Here is a 17,976-nt window from a genome sequence, read left to right as displayed (position 1 = left end):
ATGTATGTCCTTAGACTTTTACCACAGATGACCACGTCGGGTGCACATCATTCCATATAATCGCACACGCGCGCATGTGTGTGTGTGTGTTTGGCAGAAAGGTAAAGTCATTCCATATTTCAAACCCCATTTGACCTTTTGCTGGCGTACACGCGCACTGTACATGCGGCCACACGAGCATCGTGCGCGAGCATAGAAGATGAACGAGGATCGAAGTGTCGGTCATATCGATCAATCTTTGTGCGGTGGAAAGGGAGCCCACGGTGGAGGAGAACCGCGGGTAGGCAGAAGAAAGCACACACACACATACAAGCGCGCGCGGCAATCCAAACAACCGATCAGTTAAGGGTTGCAAAGCGTACCAACATCAGCATACGGCAAGCAGAATCGCACACGATCGATGAGGATCGTCACCCGATAGGGGTAAATCCAACCGGAGGAAGGCAAGGGGAGTAGATAGAAGGTATGGCAAGAAGTTCCATCTTCAGTACGCTGCTACACCTTGTTTCATTGATCCAACGTACAGTCGGGAGGGGGTCGTTTGGCGCTCCCAAGTGGTGGCGAGAAAGTTTTGCCTAACCGTGTGTCGAGCGTCCGGCGTGTTCTCGTCCGTGTTCGACAGCTTCGTCGAATCATCGCTTCTTCACTTTTGCAACTTGTTTCGGAATGGAATGGTAAGCCTTCGCTTGCCTTTCTCACTCACTCTCAGTGTGCTTCGCTCTTTCCGCGCTCTAAGCCCTATTCTTGGCGACCGTTTCGTGTCCAGCGCCCGGGAAAGACACTGCCATGCGCGGAGATCGCTATGAGAGGATCGGGGGCTAAAAGTCGTACCTCTTGGGAAACGAAAAATTCCTCCACCACCTAACCTCCCTAACCCCTTTTACACACTCCCCCCATCGCAATCGGATAATCCTCGCAAATCATCCCAAAACGCCATTCTTGGAAGCGCTGACCGCATTTCGTGATCGCTTGCGCTGCACCTAAATGCTCATACATCGGTGCCAAAGGGGGAAGAGGAGAGGAAGCTCAATCTAACCCCCCCCCCTCCCTGTACGGCAGCGGTAATCTAAGCCATTGGCAGCACCCAACCACTTGGTGCCCACTCGGTACTTGTCCTAGTTTTGTGGGCTTCTCCAACCATCCCAAGCCGCAGGAAAGTATTACAATGGGACGTCTTGTCCGACTGCGGGGACAGTGGGGTGGCCAGGTGCGGGGGGACGTGCGGGGAGGGGGGTTGCACTCCCAAGATGCTGGGCGGTGGTGGTGTATGAAAAATGCAGAAGCGCCATCGTGTTGTTCGAACAGCGTGCTGGATTGTGCATCGCGCTGCGCGGGGGCTACTTTTGGTTTGTGTGTGAGTTTTTCTTCAACCCCCACTCCTCCTCCTCTCCCATTGCCCTCTCCGTGTCATCCCATGCCCTGTGTACGTGTGCGTGTGTGTGGGCCTACGCGCTTGGGATGATGCATTTTGTTTTCGGGATGCGTTTACTTTCCTTCTCACACACCTCTGGGCGCTCTGCCGACCCCACCGTGGCTAACCCACACCTCTCCCGTGCCGGGCAGTTGGCAGCAGTGTACGCGTTAGAAGGGATCGTTTGTCTTGCGTGGTGTGATCGTTTGCTTTTCTGGGATGCTTTTATGCCACCCTTGCATGCCCACCCCCCCTCCCCCCCTCATCCACAGTGGGTGCAAACAGAACGACCGAACCGGAGAAGCGGAGAGCAGCGGAATCAGAGAGAAAGAAAAGCGAAACATAAAATTGGCCGACTGTCGACGAATGGACGGAGCGGAGCAGCAGGGCGATGAGAACAGTGCAAAGCGCGCTAGAAATATATATGTATGTACATGTGAAGATCGCGAGCGCGCGCGTCTTTTTTTTACGCAGAGGAAGATGATGGCTGGTACTCACCTGCGCCACGGTCATAAACGACCGACAGCGATGATGATGGTGATGATGATGGTGATGATGTACGCGCCCATCACATGCGCCCAGGCTCGTTCGGTTGGGCTCTCACATTTCATTCCCCGATGGACGGGCGGAGAGCCACCTGCAAGAGTCAGCCTTGGCCCTGGGAACGAGTTGCATGCCTGCCATGTCCGTTCGCCGATGGAGGGGGCTTTGGAGCTGAGTGGCTTACGCTCCTCACTATGGGAAAGATGCTGCTCAGTGGAAGGTAATATGATGTTTCAATTTTAGTATTATTCTTGGGTACAGCTGTGGAAAAAGATCAAAGCGTTGTGTTAAGTAATATCCCAATATATACGAAAACTAACTAGTTTAAACCTGGGGCATTTGAAGATGTTATGATCATCATTTTGCTAAGGCATCAACTGTGCAGGAAGTTGCCTTAGCTATCCGTTACAACTCTATGTTCCAATACTGTATAAGGGTTAGAAAAGCGATATGATCTGACCGTTCTTCTAGAATGGCGAATTGGATCGAGACTAGAGCGAAACAGATAATTTCTATTGTATCCTCTAGGAAGTAGGAAAGCATGAGACTGTTGTATCAAATCCAGTGGCGGCTTAACACGATTGGAGGACCTAAGCTGTCACACGAATGTAGGCCTTTCTGGCGTGTTAAGCGAGAAGTTGTACGAGTAATTTTAAACTAGAGAAGGATTGAGAAGCAAATTTACTTATGAGCGAGTGGTGGGTTCCTTTTTCGGGGCCCCACGCGGCCGCTTAGTTTTCGTAGTGCTTAATCCGCCCCTGATCAAAGCTCTTGAAATTCAACGACTTGCGAACTCAGTAGAAGGTTACGATTATCTCCCCCAGAAAAATATTTAAATATAGAAGTTACAAAGTTTGGCGAGATAAAATACATAACTTTAAAATACCTTCAATTCCACGCATATTTAAATTCAATTGAGTCTTATTGATTATGATGATGATCCGATACTTCTTCTTCTTTAGCACAACAACCATTATCCGTATCAAAGACTCTGCCTGTACCACTAGTGAGCTTGGTTTTCAGTGACTTATTGATTTCCCATAAAGCAGGATAGTCAGTCCTACGTATGGAGGCACGGTCCATTTGGAGCTTGAACCAATGACGGACATGCTGTTAAGTCGTGCGAGTTGACGACTGTATCACAAGACCGCCCTAACGATGAAACGATTCAATAAATTTTAAACCCTACAGCCTTAAGCTTCTGCATTGTAGTGTTGAAAACGATGAATCGAATGCTCAAGCGGATCCAACTTTGAACAGATTATTATTTGAAGTACAACATTACCAATTTTAAACAGGATAAGACTAAAACTGAGGTACAATCAAAGATTTAGTAATATTGAACCTCAACCAGAACAGCCAATTCCTTGAAATCTCGACAACATTCCCCTTATGTTGAAATTCATTTTGAAAACGCCAATCCCATTGTGCATTCTGCGGGAACTTACCTTCCCGATGACTTTCGCTCGCTTTGCCGATCACTCGCCACTCGTTCGGGACTCCACATCACCCTTTCACCCTCAAACGCACCCCTATAATAACCCCTCACATCCCCCTTGCATCGAAAACCCTCCGCGCAGCATCACGGTGGTCGCCACCCGAAGCTGACCACGGCCACTCACGCTCACTCACCGCGCTCTCTCAGTCGTCAGTCGTCGAGCGAAACTTGATCCGTGCACGCCGAAACGTTTCTACGCGCGCCGAACGTTACGCCTGCTATCTGCGCATCACCATCGCCACCACCACCACCGACCCGGCCGGTGTGCGTTACCAGCGAAGCTTTTCCTGCGCAGACCAACCAGTGCGATCACTTCATTCTGTCCGGTTCCGTCAACGCGAACGGATTGCACGATTGCTGTGCAGAGCGCGATTTTCCATTCAATTTTTCCGCACGTGAGCGACAGCAAAAGAGAGTGTGCAAAGAAAGGTGTCTGGGTAGCTTTTTTGGTAGGCTTTTTTTTAGAATTGCTGTTTAATTAAAGTGAGAAAACAAAGTGTTGGCAAGTGGTTTGCAAACGGTTTGAAGTGCAAGTGTTTTCCACCGCTTGCTTCGATAGGCGAGCTGAGAGTTTTGCGTGTGCTTTTCCTGTGCTTAGTGACAGTAACGTTCAAGCAGAGCAGCGTGGCAGCTACTGGGAGCAGTTACCCATCTTCGGCACGACACGATGTTTGGCAATCGATTTTCGTAAGTACCCGTTTAATAACCGTCCAAATCCAGGAACAGCTTGCACGGAAAGAGGCTGGCAAAGGGGGCAACTGTCTATTGTGGGAAGCCACTGGAAGAAGAAGGCAGCTTCCGAGGTGCGTGCCTGCTCGACCCGAACGCGTTCTGCTTCGCGGTGGTCGAAAATTCCGAGGAAATTTGGTTCCCTCCGTCCGTCCGGCCGGAGATGATGGTGATGCTGCGCAAAAAAGCAAGTAAGCCATCCCATCCTTCTACCATCCGTCCGGCGTGGCGCTCCACACACACACGTACACATGCACACACAAAAGCAGATGATTCATTGGTCCACGAGTTCCAGTGGACCCAGGTTCTTATGCTTTCTCACTGTGCTGCAGTGCAGCGAATCATCTCCAGTGTGCAATGGCGCCCTCGGCACAACACCAAACACACACACGAAACAGAAAAACACAAAACTCGAAAAGCAGGCTTTTGCGCAAACCGGTGGTAGTGGACGGGGCGCCGCACCGGAACAGGCCACTGGCAGAAGAAGAATTGGCGATTGCACATTTCCAGAATTTAATATTCCAAAACGCAACGCCCCGGAGTGCGCCTGCCCCCCCCCACATGCATGGTGCTGCACCAACGAAATGCAACAAACGAAATCCATAAATTTTGCGGTCCCAACGGTCAGTCGGCGGAACGAATCGGTCCGGTGCCGCGAGGGCATTAGATCTTTCCTCGCCCCCCCTTCGCTTGCCCCCTTTTTCTCGAGGGCAGTTTTGGATGCTTGCATCTCGAGCCTTGAGGACGCATGCATCGGTTCTTCCCTTCGGGTGGGTTATTCCGAGAAAAGCAAAAAAGCAAAAAAACAGATTGCAAAGAAAGGGTAAAAACGCCACACACACATGCATGCAAACACACGCAAGAATAGACGGTATATGCAGAATGGTATGCGCAAAGGCACCCTCTCGTTGCGTATTTGCCATTTTCTTTTGCATTCCTAAGGGGACCGAGGGATGGCGGAGCGACCGGGAGGAAGGGAGGCACCATACCCAACGGTACCGTTTAGAAGTGTGCGGTGGACGGCGGCTTAATGGTTATGACCGGTGCAGCTACGGACGGGTATCAGGTTTTGTCCAAGCCAAGGGAGGACAGGTTGACAAGTTAAAACCCGGTTCCTCCAACGAGAGGAAACTGATAAGTGCGAGGGGTAGTTGGGGGGGAGGGAAGGAGCAACTGGGATGGGTAAGGCATGCTTGGGCAGAAGAATGTGAAGATGAGCCAACCCCGTGGGGTCGACAAGTGAATTTTGAGCTGCACTGCCCCGTGAGTCACATGAGCCAAGAACTTCCCATCGGCTGGCTTGCCCGGGCTTTCTTGCCCCGCGGGGTGCGTGCGTTTGATGGCGTTTTGATAATGGTTTTGCTTGCGCTGCTCGTCAATTAGATAAGCGAGCGGCCTGGGCCGGCCCCCGCACCGACTGTGCCTCCGGAAGTGTGCGGAAATAGCAGCACTAGCAGTTGTGGTAAAGAATAAAAACGGCACCGCGGGCGGGCGGCTCCAGGGTGGGAAAGCGGTCGGGTTTGAAGGTTGCAGGTTCACACGCCGCGTGCGCCAAACGTACGAGGGTCATTGTGAAGATGCGCCAGTGTGATGGCGATGATGGCGTGCTCTAACGAAAGATGCGGAAGCACATCTTAGCCCGCTCGCGGACGGGTGAGAAATCGCGGCTAGAATAATGCGCTCGTTTCGTTTGTTTGTGTGCCGTGGAGGACGCATTCCGTGCTGTTGGTGTTGGTGTGTGACGCATCGCCCAGCGCCCACCTTCCCCCGGAGTCCGGAGCTGTTGATGGGTGTTTGGATAGAGACTCGTATATTTTGGGCGTTGTGCTGTCTGCAGCGTTGAGAGGAGTTTTAAACATTTATAAGTCTTTCTCCTGCATTGCACAAGACGCAACCCGTCCCCAGGCGAATGTTACTCGTTTCTATTATTCATTTTTATTATAACAAACTCACATACACAACCACCCTCTTTTATAATGTTTGCACAACAGAGTGATTGTGTTGTACAGAGAAAAGCGAAATTTATAATTTTTTTGCTTCCCTCAAATAGTTTTTCATTTTAAACCCACCAAGTGTAACGAACAGTTTGCTTCTTTTTCCCCCTCTCTCTCTCTATCTCCAACTTTATCAATTATCTCCTCTGTGCGGACATTTTCAGCGAGTACTGTGGCACGCATTTGTAATTCCAATTGTTTTACTAAACGTTTTATTTTGTAAATAGATACTTCCTTCCTTTCTTCTATTTTGTTTTTAAATTACGGTTACATTCACTGCTGGAGCCGTCGCTCCTTCCTTGTTTGTTTATTTAGAATGAAGCAAAAACGACAAAAAAGAGCAGAAAATTGACGATCTGTTTGGTACGATCGCAATCGCTTCCTTTCTCATCAGTCAGCCTACATTCTGCTGCCTTCGTTTTAAATCTCCCTCGTTTGCTAGTTCCCGCGCATTAGTTGCTATGATTAATCCGTCTCGTCACTTCATTTGGTGGCCTTTAAACACTCACCACCACCACCACCCTTTTAACGAGCTAACCCCATGCACAGAGCTAACGGGATGGATGGTGCGGGACACAATCGGAAGTTCCGATCGAGGGCTGGGCGATGAAGCGACCAGCGTCACGATCGCTGTCCACCGGTTTCGGGACGCTAGAATTAAATAGAAAATCGTTTTCGAGAGTTTTAGAAACACGAAAACAACCCCCTCGGACCGTGCTGAAGATGAGGCTGATGTTGCTGCTGCTGCTGCTGATGATGATGATGATGATGGGGTATCTCCCGCTTCGGTGGCTCCCGATCCCGATAAGCGAACCCCATTCCGGCCGCTCGCTTGCTCCGGCCTCCCATCGCAGCGGGGGGTGCTTTTATCCCAAGGGGAAAACGGGAGCAAAAACTCGACTCGGCTCTTCTATCCCTCCCGGGGGTAAAGGGGTACTACCCGATTTGCCAATTATTTTCTGCGTCTAACCGGGCTCGATCAAAACTCGTGATTTTTCAAACCCTCATCGGCAGGGGCAGGGAACTGCATCCCAAAGCGTCCCCAATTTGTGCACATTTGCACACGCACCGCTTGTGACCCCTGAGGAAATGGGCCGCAATTGCAATTTAAGCCACGGGATCACGATCAGCCACGATCAGCGAATGAAAAAAACAACACAACATTAAACCACCCAAACCCGCCCCATTTGGAGGAATAAATTGGAGTAAAACAAACTGTGCAAAGCTGTTTGCTCTCTGTATGTATGTGTGTGTGTGTGTGTCCCGCCGTATCAGACAGTGCAAATTAGACGCCTGGTTGTTGGTTTATTTTTTTTTTCTTTCTTGTTGCTTTTGCGTAGTCGCGGGGCGCTGAATTTGGGCGCTGTGAATTGTGCTGTGCTTTCACAGGGCCATCACACCCCGCGGGAGCTGGGAGTGAGATAGGAGCAAAACAACAAAAATCGAGAATCATTATTTTTGACACCGAAAATTTCACCCGCAAAAGCATTAATCATTGGCACACTCAGGGTGGGTCAGGAGTTGGGTGGTTTTTTTTTACGTTTTCGTTCAAGGAAGGTACGATCCACCGTGGGGAAACGTGAAAGAACGCGCACAGCATGATCGCAACATAGTTTTTTTGTGTGTGTGTGCTTTCGTTTTAATGTTGCCGTTGTTGGGTGGGTTCTTCACCTGCATAAAGGATCGGGCAATTTCGCCATCCGTGTGTTTGTGGTCCGCAAGGCGGTGGACGCGTGATGCGCGATGGAACAAATTGAAAAACCAGAACGTTGGGCTGTGTGTGATGAATATTTATCGTCCGAATCAGGCAGCTGGCTGACAACGAAAACGGGATTGGGAAATTAATTGCATTCCGGTTGATTCTTTTGCACGATAAACAAAACAGACCCAATCTGCGTATCAGACTTCAGACGTATGATTTGTGCCTTATTATTTAAATCATTTAGCTACAAAAAGTTGCATAATTTGAAACAAACATTCAGAGTGACATTTCTTTAAAAAAATGGAGAAAATGATTAATTCTTTGCTTTTCAAATTGATGCTCATTATGTTATGGGCGATCTCATCGTACAATAAGCAGCAAAATGTCGTAAAATGCAACCTGTAAGAAAATAAATCAATAAACATACGTAAGATCGATCAAAATGTCCTATTTAACAAGCAATTCCGGATGTACCGATTTACGATGTGACTATTAGCGCTAATGATGCTCGAATGATGTCTAATTTGAGGTTTAATGGCGCTCATTAGCTATTTTCCTAAGCATAGTTATTCACACGGCTCTGTCATGTCCAGCCACCGCTTGGTTTATTGTATACGATTATACAATATATGATCGTAAAATTTAAAGAACGAACACAAAAATTTACATTAAGTTTATATCAATATTTCATATAATGGAAGTCATTTCATAAAAATAGAAGAATCATCTTCAGTGTCGACAATATTATCCGTTCCGTTCCTGTTCTGCTCGCTCGTTGAAGTCTTTCGCGCGCTCAAACCGCACCACACTGATCGGCGACCTCATTAGAAAGCTCGCAAAGGTAATTGCGCGTTTATTGAGCCGCATGTAGGCGTCAGCTTGTAGATGGGTGCAGGCCCCAGCCCAACCACCCCAAAAAGGGAGCCAGCCCGGTAAAGAACCAGCTGGTGACGATGACGATCAGCAAAAAGTCCCATTAACGCACCTGCTGTGACGCGGCTCGCTTGTATGCTCATCCTAATTTCATCGCCTAATTGCAACTAGCTTCCCCATCCAGCCCTTTCCTGCCTGCCATTCTGCTCCCTGTGCCAACCCTAATAGCTTTACCACTCCTTCTCTCCCCCCACCTGAATGGATCTATTTTGCGGGTTAAAATCGTGAATCTTTCCTTGGGGTTTTTTTTGTATTATTTTCTTCTGCTTTTACGTTATTTTGCCATTATCTCCCGTTTTACTGACGAAGAAGTAAGTGGCTGCGCAAAACGGGAAGGTTCTGCCTGGCTTTTTTTTGCTTGCCGGCCAGCGAGATTTTACACGAGATATCATGCATAGATACCCACACACACACACTCACACACTCATACACTTGAGAACGTCGCTAACGGTTTAGATTTGGGGGTGCGTTTTCGTAACGGCAGGCGGCGACATACAGGTGTGCCGGTGCCGTGGTAAAAGATAAGAACGAAAGATCTCGAGCCGGCCGGCGAAGGAGAACGAACCGGGACACGACGGTTTCCCCGCCGTGACGGACGATTTTATCCACACTACCCGGTGGGGGTATTCGGGGGGAAGGGGACCCATTTTTTTACGATCACCAAGATTCATTAAAAGCATACTTATTGGGGGGCTACGGCGAGAGCTTCAACATCTCCCATCAAAACCCCATTGACCCGTTTTCCCGACGATCGCTTTATTTGTTCGCCATCGTGGTCGTTTTTTTCATTTAATTTATTGGTTCGGAAGAGTAAAATGAGTCATTAAAGTGTGTGATGGGCTCGGTTAGGATGCACGGCCAAGTGCATCCTCCGAGAGATGGAATATTTTTACGATCATGCCGATCGTTGGATCGTTAAGTGAAAATCGAAGGAAGAACCGACGAATTGATGTTCCGTCCCGTTTCGGCGGGACGTTGTTTGATTTAATGGCCGTCTTGAGATGAGTGGCCGGGGCGTGCCTCAGTGTGTTTGCTCTCTATTACGCACGGAGCCATACGAGAAAGAATTTCGGTAGCACTCGCTGCCCTTTCGTAGCTATCGAAAATCTGTCATAAAACCGACAACCACCGCCACTGGGAAGCTGCGACGCCCTTTCATACTGCGTCTGACCGCATTCTCAGACAGGAATGTAACAGTTGGTTAATTGTGAACTTAATAATAATAAAACAACTCACTCTCGCCGCTAACGCTAATGAGAAAGTCACTAAAGCTTCGGGATCGATTGACCAATCGAAATAAGTGGAGGGTTTGGGCCGCTTGTTACCCATTTAGCGCTGGAAAGCTATTGTTCGCCGTTTTCCCATTATTTATTTGTCTTTTAACCGGTGGAAATCTGTGCCGATTGAGGGATGGGATTGGTTTGATTGATTTTTCCTCCTCCAATTACTATTACCTTCCGCTCGTGTGTGTCTGTTTGTTTGTTTTTTTGTTTCGTTTGCTTCCACCGGCAAAATAGCGAATAAAATGCGTACGAAAATCATCGCGGCACGGCTAAACATAAGCCACAGTAAAAGTGGAGTGATGGTTTTTTTTCTTCTTTCTCCAGCATCGAGCCGTTTTTTGATGTTTGCATTGTTTTGCAAAACCGCAAAAAAGTGAGTGGAAAAAAATGATTTATTTAACGGAAAAGATTTCCACTTTCTGGTCAAGCTTGAAAAGCCCAATTCCGGAAAAAAAACCTTCCTCCCTTGCTTCCTATCGGCTTAGCTTTCTCTATCGATCGCGTTCTCCTCCGCCGCAAAGGAAATTAGAGCCCCGAAAAGAAAAAAAATCCAAACTAGCTTCTCGCAGCCCCCGCTCCAACGCCCCGAAAGGGTACGGGGAGTGGACCCCCGAGCGTCTACCTAATTGGCCTAATGAATGAGCTTAGATTAGCTTAGCATTGGTTTGGGGAGAAAAGTAGTGGCCAAAACGGCAAACAAACGAAAGCCAAACCGATGTGTCCCAGTGTCGATGTACTTTTTTGGCCTTTCTTATTTTTTTTTTCTGGTGTCCCCAATTAATGTGAACGCGACACCAGAACGGGCCGTCGGAGTTGATATTGGAAGAACTGTGGTGAAATTTCTATCGTCTCCTTAGTTCACCATCGTACCTCCCCTCAAGGGTCGATCGTGGTGGTGTCGAATTAGGTTGGGCAGCTAGATAGAAATGTTAGTTTTCGGGGCCGTGAGACAATTATTCAAACAATGTTGACAGATGTAAATTTCGCACCGGGCGCTCCCCGACCGCAACAGGGTGGGTTGGGTGAATATTAGCCAACGGGCCACCGGTGGTGTGTTTGAAGTAGTCTTTCATGCATAATTAATTGGCGAATGAGATTGCCGATTTTTCTTGCAGTATTAAAGGTCGTGTTTACATCGGTTCGGCGATTAATCTGTTGATTTTAGTGAACCAATGTGTGCAGGCACACAAACGATTTCGGTTAATCTTTAGCAAGCTTTATCGGAATCTAGTTTCATTTTTCCATCAAGTATATCTTGATTAAGTTGATATAATTCAGTTTGGACATATCGTTTTTGCTCCAGAATTACGCCATACTTCTGTAAATGTGTTTCTTATTTGCGCTGCTAGGCTTGGAAGTATTAGAATTATGTTTTCTTCAGCTTTTTTACATCCAATCTTGTAGTTTATATTAAATTAGACTCTTACTCAAAAGAAAAGTTTATTTATTGCATGATCATGATGTAAAACATTACAAGTAATATTTCGCCATCTTAGCTAGCCATCTCTTCCAACTAAGGTCGTTAAACTTTAGCGGACTGGTGGATCCGTAACTAATGGTTTTGCAAAAGCATGCAATTAGAAGCCATTTGTGGCTATCCGAACACAAATCTTTTCAGCTAGTTGCCTGAATAAACTGTAAACTGGATATGATCTTGTGCTCATGCCCTAATATCTACTAAACAACATTCATTCTATTTCGTGAACAAAATCATACTATCTACTCTAATTTAAAGCGATCTTTGAAGTTTGAATTGGAAAACTCCTCAAGCAGTGCCCGTTGAGCGTTATCGTTACAAATTTATTCAAAAGCATTACTCATAGGGTTTTTTTTGTTGGTGGCTATTCCAATGTTAGTCGACAAATTCCGATCATTCTGAATAACTGAAACAATCATTGCAACGAATCGGTAAAATTCCATCATCCGTACTTCCAGTGCGCAAATGGGAAGAACTTTTGATTTGCGCCAAACCCGAACGAAAAAACCTTATCCCCGCTCACCATATTACTCATCAGCCGAAGCAGAGCAACTTAACAATGATAAATTTTTATCGCATGACATCATCGCTGTAATTGCACCATAAAACGCACAAAAATAAAACTTCAGGACACGGCACGGCAATTGCGCCGCACAAATTCCAGCCCCGTCAGCGTAGCTGTGTCGTCGTTCAAATTGATTCCTCACCAAACGCTCGGCGAACCGAAAATTGGGTTCGGTGACGATGACGGGTCAGGTTTTTGTTGCGGAGCTTTCGTGAGGCAATTATCAAGCAAACTTCACTTCACCCACTGGTCACCATTTACAGCATGAGTTCATGCTTCCCGTAGGTTGTTCTAACTGTAGTAGCATCGGCCTGACCGGGCATGCCGCTGGAACCACCCAAGCAGCGCTAGCAAGAATGATGAACAGGTTTACCGGGCAGGGAGACATGGCTTGCCAGACAAGTACCGGACCAACAGCAAAGGTCAATAGAACGGAGGCACTTCCGAGCGTTCTATTATTCCGAGCAGACCGCAACCACAAGAAATGAAGACGACCCCAAGACAACAAAAGCACCACACACAAGACCGCACAATGCGGAAAGCGCAATAAACAAAAAAGCAGAAACAACAAAAAAAAAAAAACATTCCAAAATAGAAGCAAACGATGACTGAAGCTGTTTTCTAGCTTACAGTGGGTAGAAAAGCGTACAGAGGAAAACAGCAATTCCCCCTGCAACCCTTTCCCTTCGGGCGGCTGGCGCGAAAGCACCTCGCACGCGTCCAAACAATACACCCAGTTCTCCGTCCCATGGCCCAACACTTGAAGAATTTGGCCCGCTCCAAGAACGCCAACTCGTTACGGGGTGATTTCGCGCAATCCGACCGTATCGCGATAATTGCCAGAAAAGCGCGAAAATCCATCCGCACGGCGTTGTGTGCAGGGTACGTTTGGGTGGACGATAAAAACAAAATGGTCCAGCGCCGCGCTTCGGTTGAGTTCGCTGACAGGTTGGGGGGGTGTTGATGTGTTCTAGTAGCGCAATAGTAAGGGGAAGAGAAGGGAGAGGATAGAGGGCGGTAGAGAGCGACCATTGTGAAGTTTGCCGCTAGAACAACGCCGCTCTAGTCGGAACAGCTTTTTTTATGACCCTTTGGCTTTGGTTTTCTGGAACAGATCGATCCGATCGATCCGAACAGCATTGCAGTAGATCCGCAATAGAAATGAGTCCACAGACGGGGTGCACGGGGGTTTATTTTTTGCTTCTAACTTTTCTCACTCCCAGTTCGGTATCGAACAGATATGGATACGCGATGTACACCGCGCCCTAGCCGGTACCATACCTGGACAGTATGTGGACAGAGTGATCGTGATTCCCACCCCGAATCGAATCGGGAACCAAAACTGGGACCTCTTCCGCAATAGGGTGCCTTCCCACACACACACACACTCATGGGCGGTATTATGACCGCAAATGGTCAACCCCGTTTGGAATGCACACATCCATCTCGGGACGTCCTCGATTTACTGTTTTCCTCCTCTCACATTCCCATCTCGATCGTGTACCGAAGGAAACAGGAGGGAGGCCTAAAATCCTCCCCGATCCGATCAACTATCGACGCACGATCACGATCGCGATGCTTCGACTCTCCTTTGCACGATCTCGATGCTCCAGGTGCTAATGTCCTGTGCGACAGCAGCTTATCAATAATACATAACAGCTACGGATTATACGCTACACGGTCAGTCGCGTATTATAGAGAGCGAGAAAGAGAGACACACACACGCGCGTGCGCGATCTTGCCGTAGAACGCAATACGGTTCTGTTGGCGCAGGTTCTTGCACCGTAAGCGGCAATCCATTCCGGCTGATTTAATGACGATCTGGGCACGGCAAGAAGCCAGCAAAAAGAGCAAAAACGCACACGCTACAAAGAAGAGCGCAAACAGCGAACCCCTTATCGTCGGGCAGCGGGCAAATGATACTAACGGTACCGGCCCGGCCGGTGTGTGTGTGTGTATGGGGGGAACCAGCGACCGTGTCAGTGTGCACTGCACGAGGCCCCAGCCCAGCGTCTCCAGCCTATCCGACAGTCGGTGGACATCGTCTTGCGTTCGTCATCGTCTCGCATGACGCCATGCTTCACGACATATTGCCGGTGTTCCGTGCGAGTGGCGTAAAATGGCAAATTTCCCGTCCTCCGGGGCGAATGGCACGCACTGATGAGATGCTTCTTTCGCCCTCCCGACCGAGGCCTCTCCCCTTCGCTAGCCCGTTTTGCCGTGCTCAGAATTAACCACACCTGCCCGCTGCAGGCGGACCTTATTTTCTCCCGCCTGCCTACCTACGAGCCGCACTATTTAGTACCATTTAAGGCCTAAAGACACTAAAGTATTCATTTCTCATCCGTTTCAGTCCCCTTCCGCTTGGGGACGTGGGGACTGTGGGGTCGTTCGACAGCCGACAAAATTTATTCATACGCGAATAACTATTTATTTTCCAACTCAACTTTTCTTTTTTCCCATTTTCGTGCCCGCCCGGCAGACTGTTGCTGCTCGGCGCTTCCCTCGTGCTTGGGTGCGCACTGGCGGAGAAGGCACCGGCCACCGTCGCTAAAACCATATCGACCGACCACGACACGAACGCGAGCCCCGGAGCGTCCCTGGTGACCGGAAAAGCTGTCCGGCTCGGCAAGGCCAGCAAAAAGGCCACCCCGATCACGTACATCAAGACGCTCGCGATGGACAGCAGTGCAGCGCAGTCGAACGAGCTGGACGCAGGAGCGCACCATCATGGGCCGCACAAGAACGCTAATCGGTTCGCGCCGAAATCGCTGGACGTTTCCTCCAAGAAGGATCTGAGCAATGCGGAGCTGTTCGGGTGAGTAAAGTGGGCGATCGAACGGCTTGGGGTAGGGGAGATCTATTAATAGAACTCGTATCGTTGGCGAACAAGACAAGCAGGCATAGCGTGAAACGCCGATGGCCGATCGCGATCGCTGCGAGATCTGTTCAATTCGAGCTGATTTTGGAGATCATCATAAACCTATCATTATGACGCCTTTGATGAGAAGATCCGATGTTTAATGCAAATTTGGGAAGGTGATAGATCTACAGTGGTGTGCAAAACAGTGGCAGCTGTTAGATGGTTTAATATTGAAAGCCTGGATAATCATCATACGCAAGGCTCTTATGATAATAATCAGGCAGCTTTTTATTGAAATCGTCTGAGTAGAAGACAATTTAGTCTAGAATTCTAGAAGGAAGTGTTACTTCTCGAATGGTCCAAGTGTAAATGTGCAATAATTAAGAAAGGAGGCCACTCAAAACTAGTAATAGGCGTAAAAATCAACAAAAATGATGGACGTGAATCAATCATAGTTTTATTAGGAGAACAAGCATTTCGCACGTGTAGGTAGCACAGATCTTGTACAGCATATTTGCAGCCAAAATCGATCAATTCATGTCATAAACTTGCATTTCCTTCAATGGAATTATGGGTCAACTCTAACAATACCAACAGTGAACGAAGAAACTGCCACTGGAATTATTTTGCACACAGCTGTACGCAAAGAAAGACGCACAGATATACCTGTTTTCGTGGTGGCACATATTTGTTTCACTATTGGAAACTGCTCAAAACACTCCGGCCGAATCGTGTTTGGTGTTGGCCTTTTTTTTGGAGCTCATCTTTCATGCGCAAAAACCTACCCTGTAGCAAATTATCGATCAACGCCACACGGCCAGAGAGCAAAGAGCGAGAGATAAACACAAGCAAAACCCCAAAATCACATCTCCACATTCATGCACACTCATGCTTATTGTATAGCTATGGCTTCAAGACGTCGTTTCGGTAGCGAAATAGCGAAACAATCTTCGCTTCTGCAGCACACCCGCCGTCAGCATCGTAGAGCTATGCCTCGTCTGCGTCTTGGACGAGTCTTTAAATATTGATTTTTCGATTGATCGAGAATCCTCATTCCCCGAGTACCCCGACAACAGAATGTGCGTCATTTCTTCCTGACGCTGGCTCGTGGGCGAATGACAGCAATTGTGAATAGGTTTCTCCAATTTCGAAATTGCGCGTTGCTAACGCTGGTTCGACATTTCGTTGCATGTACTGATTTTGCAGCAAGCTCGGTCTGGGCAAGGTACGTCCCGCGACCAACCACCACAAGAAGCGGCTGGCGGAGGAATCCCGCCACTACGGCCGTCCGGACGATTCGCACATGTATGTCATCAAGCTGCCCCCGAATCCGTACTACTACACGAACAACGCCCCGCTGAACAGCATTTCGGACGTCGGCAAGCAGGTAAGATTGGGGAGCCTCGGCTGCTGCTCTCTCCCGCACTATGTCCTCATTTGCTAACCCTGCGGTCTGCGGTCACTGTGTGTGTGTGTGTTTTTTTTTTGTAGGTCCCGGTTGGATTCAAATCGAACGGCAAACCGGCACGCATCTACCACTGGAACATTCCGGTGCTGAAGAAGATGCTCGGCGCGAAGCAGAGCCGCCATCCGAACTCGCGCCGCCACGATGACATCGACGAGCTGATCGACATTAAGGAAATTCCGACCTGGAGCAAACCGTGGGAGGCGGCACCGCGCGAAAAGTCGCTGCTGAAGATGGGCTCACACGAGCGCGACGGGTCCGATGGGTCGGGGCGGCTGGGCAAGCGCAAGTTCCCGACGTACTACGCGCCGGCCAAGAGGCAAACCGGCGGCGGCAAGTCGAAGAAGCACGCCAGCGGCAAGTACAGCACGGGCAGCAATGGCAAGCCCCAGAGTTTCTACATTCTGGGCGACAAGGGCAGCAAAACGAAGATCGTGAGCCACGAGAAGGCGACAGCGGGGGTGTAGTATGGGGCCGTGGATAAGCGATTTAAGCTTAGCAATAGGTATTAAGCTTCATACTAACTAAGCATGAGGAAGAGCATGAAGGGAAGATAAGAAACAGTAGGGTAGATCGGAGAGAACCTCAACCAAACACCAAGCTGCTGTGGCGGGTGGCTAATGCTTTCAATTGCTTCCAAAGGACTGTCACATTTCTTCGACATTTATGTATGAAATTGCAAAGATATATTTGTTTTTAAACCATATTCAAAGGAAGACACTTGTATCTTACACAATACTCCTACACTATCGCAAGCAATCAAAATGAAAAAAAAAAGATTAAAAAAACTAGTTATAGGTTTTAAAACGATCCACCGTGCGTGTCTCTTCTTACACGATGGTGGAAGTCAGGGTAACGTCGTCTCCTTTGGAGGAACTTTCGCTTATCGCATTAATTCTAACGCACTTGGTGCTGCTACTGCTTTACTATTTACTTGTACTTAATTTATTGTTTAGACCAGCATCACATTCTTCCCGCTATGCTGCACTTGGAGTCTCGCATATTGCGAACGGCACGTGCACAGCGTAGGGAGCGTTATTCATAAAACGCACGGCATATGTATGTTAATGTACGATTTTTATACTAGATCTATTCTCTTGAATCAAGCCAGCAACCAGCAAACAATTGATCGTATTTCCAGGTGTTGAATGTTTAAATTAACGATTGTTTTTAAAACGAAACAACATTCCAAACGAACTGTGCTGGATTGTGCGAACTGCGCAGAACGTTGTGGTGCTTATGGGTTGATTAAGCAAGTGCTTGTAAATAAACATATCTTAATCTTATACGAAAGGGTTGATCTGTACGTAAACCACTCATCCGAACAGAATATTTCAATGGCGGTAGAATATCGGATAAGCTGTAGTTGCCATGCGGACTGCATAACTGTAAGGCGTTTTCCTTTAAGCGATGCTTACCCTAGACTCGATTCGATCTAGTGCGCTTGAGAGGTATGCAATCTGCTATACACATCCATAAGGGGTGAGTAGTAAACTTGGACAAACATACTTAC

At 48.1% G+C, this 17,976-nt stretch overlaps 1 protein-coding gene across 1 annotated transcript; it reads left to right on the top strand.

The window, feature by feature from the left end:
* Positions 1 to 3,591: 3,591 nt before the first annotated feature.
* LOC120908848 lies at positions 3,592 to 17,749 on the top strand. The gene is made up of 4 exons (XM_040320294.1): positions 3,592 to 4,139; positions 14,618 to 14,953; positions 16,205 to 16,385; positions 16,490 to 17,749. The coding sequence occupies exons 1-4, from the start codon at positions 4,120 to 4,122 to the stop codon at positions 16,928 to 16,930; spliced, it is 978 nt and encodes a 325-aa protein (XP_040176228.1). The 5' UTR covers positions 3,592 to 4,119; the 3' UTR covers positions 16,931 to 17,749.
* The last annotated feature ends 227 nt before the right edge of the window (positions 17,750 to 17,976 follow it).

Source organism: Anopheles arabiensis, chromosome 2 (assembly GCF_016920715.1).
Source record: "Anopheles arabiensis isolate DONGOLA chromosome 2, AaraD3, whole genome shotgun sequence".
Taxonomy (NCBI): domain Eukaryota; kingdom Metazoa; phylum Arthropoda; class Insecta; order Diptera; family Culicidae; genus Anopheles; species Anopheles arabiensis.
This window is presented reverse-complemented; position numbering and strand designations above follow the sequence as displayed.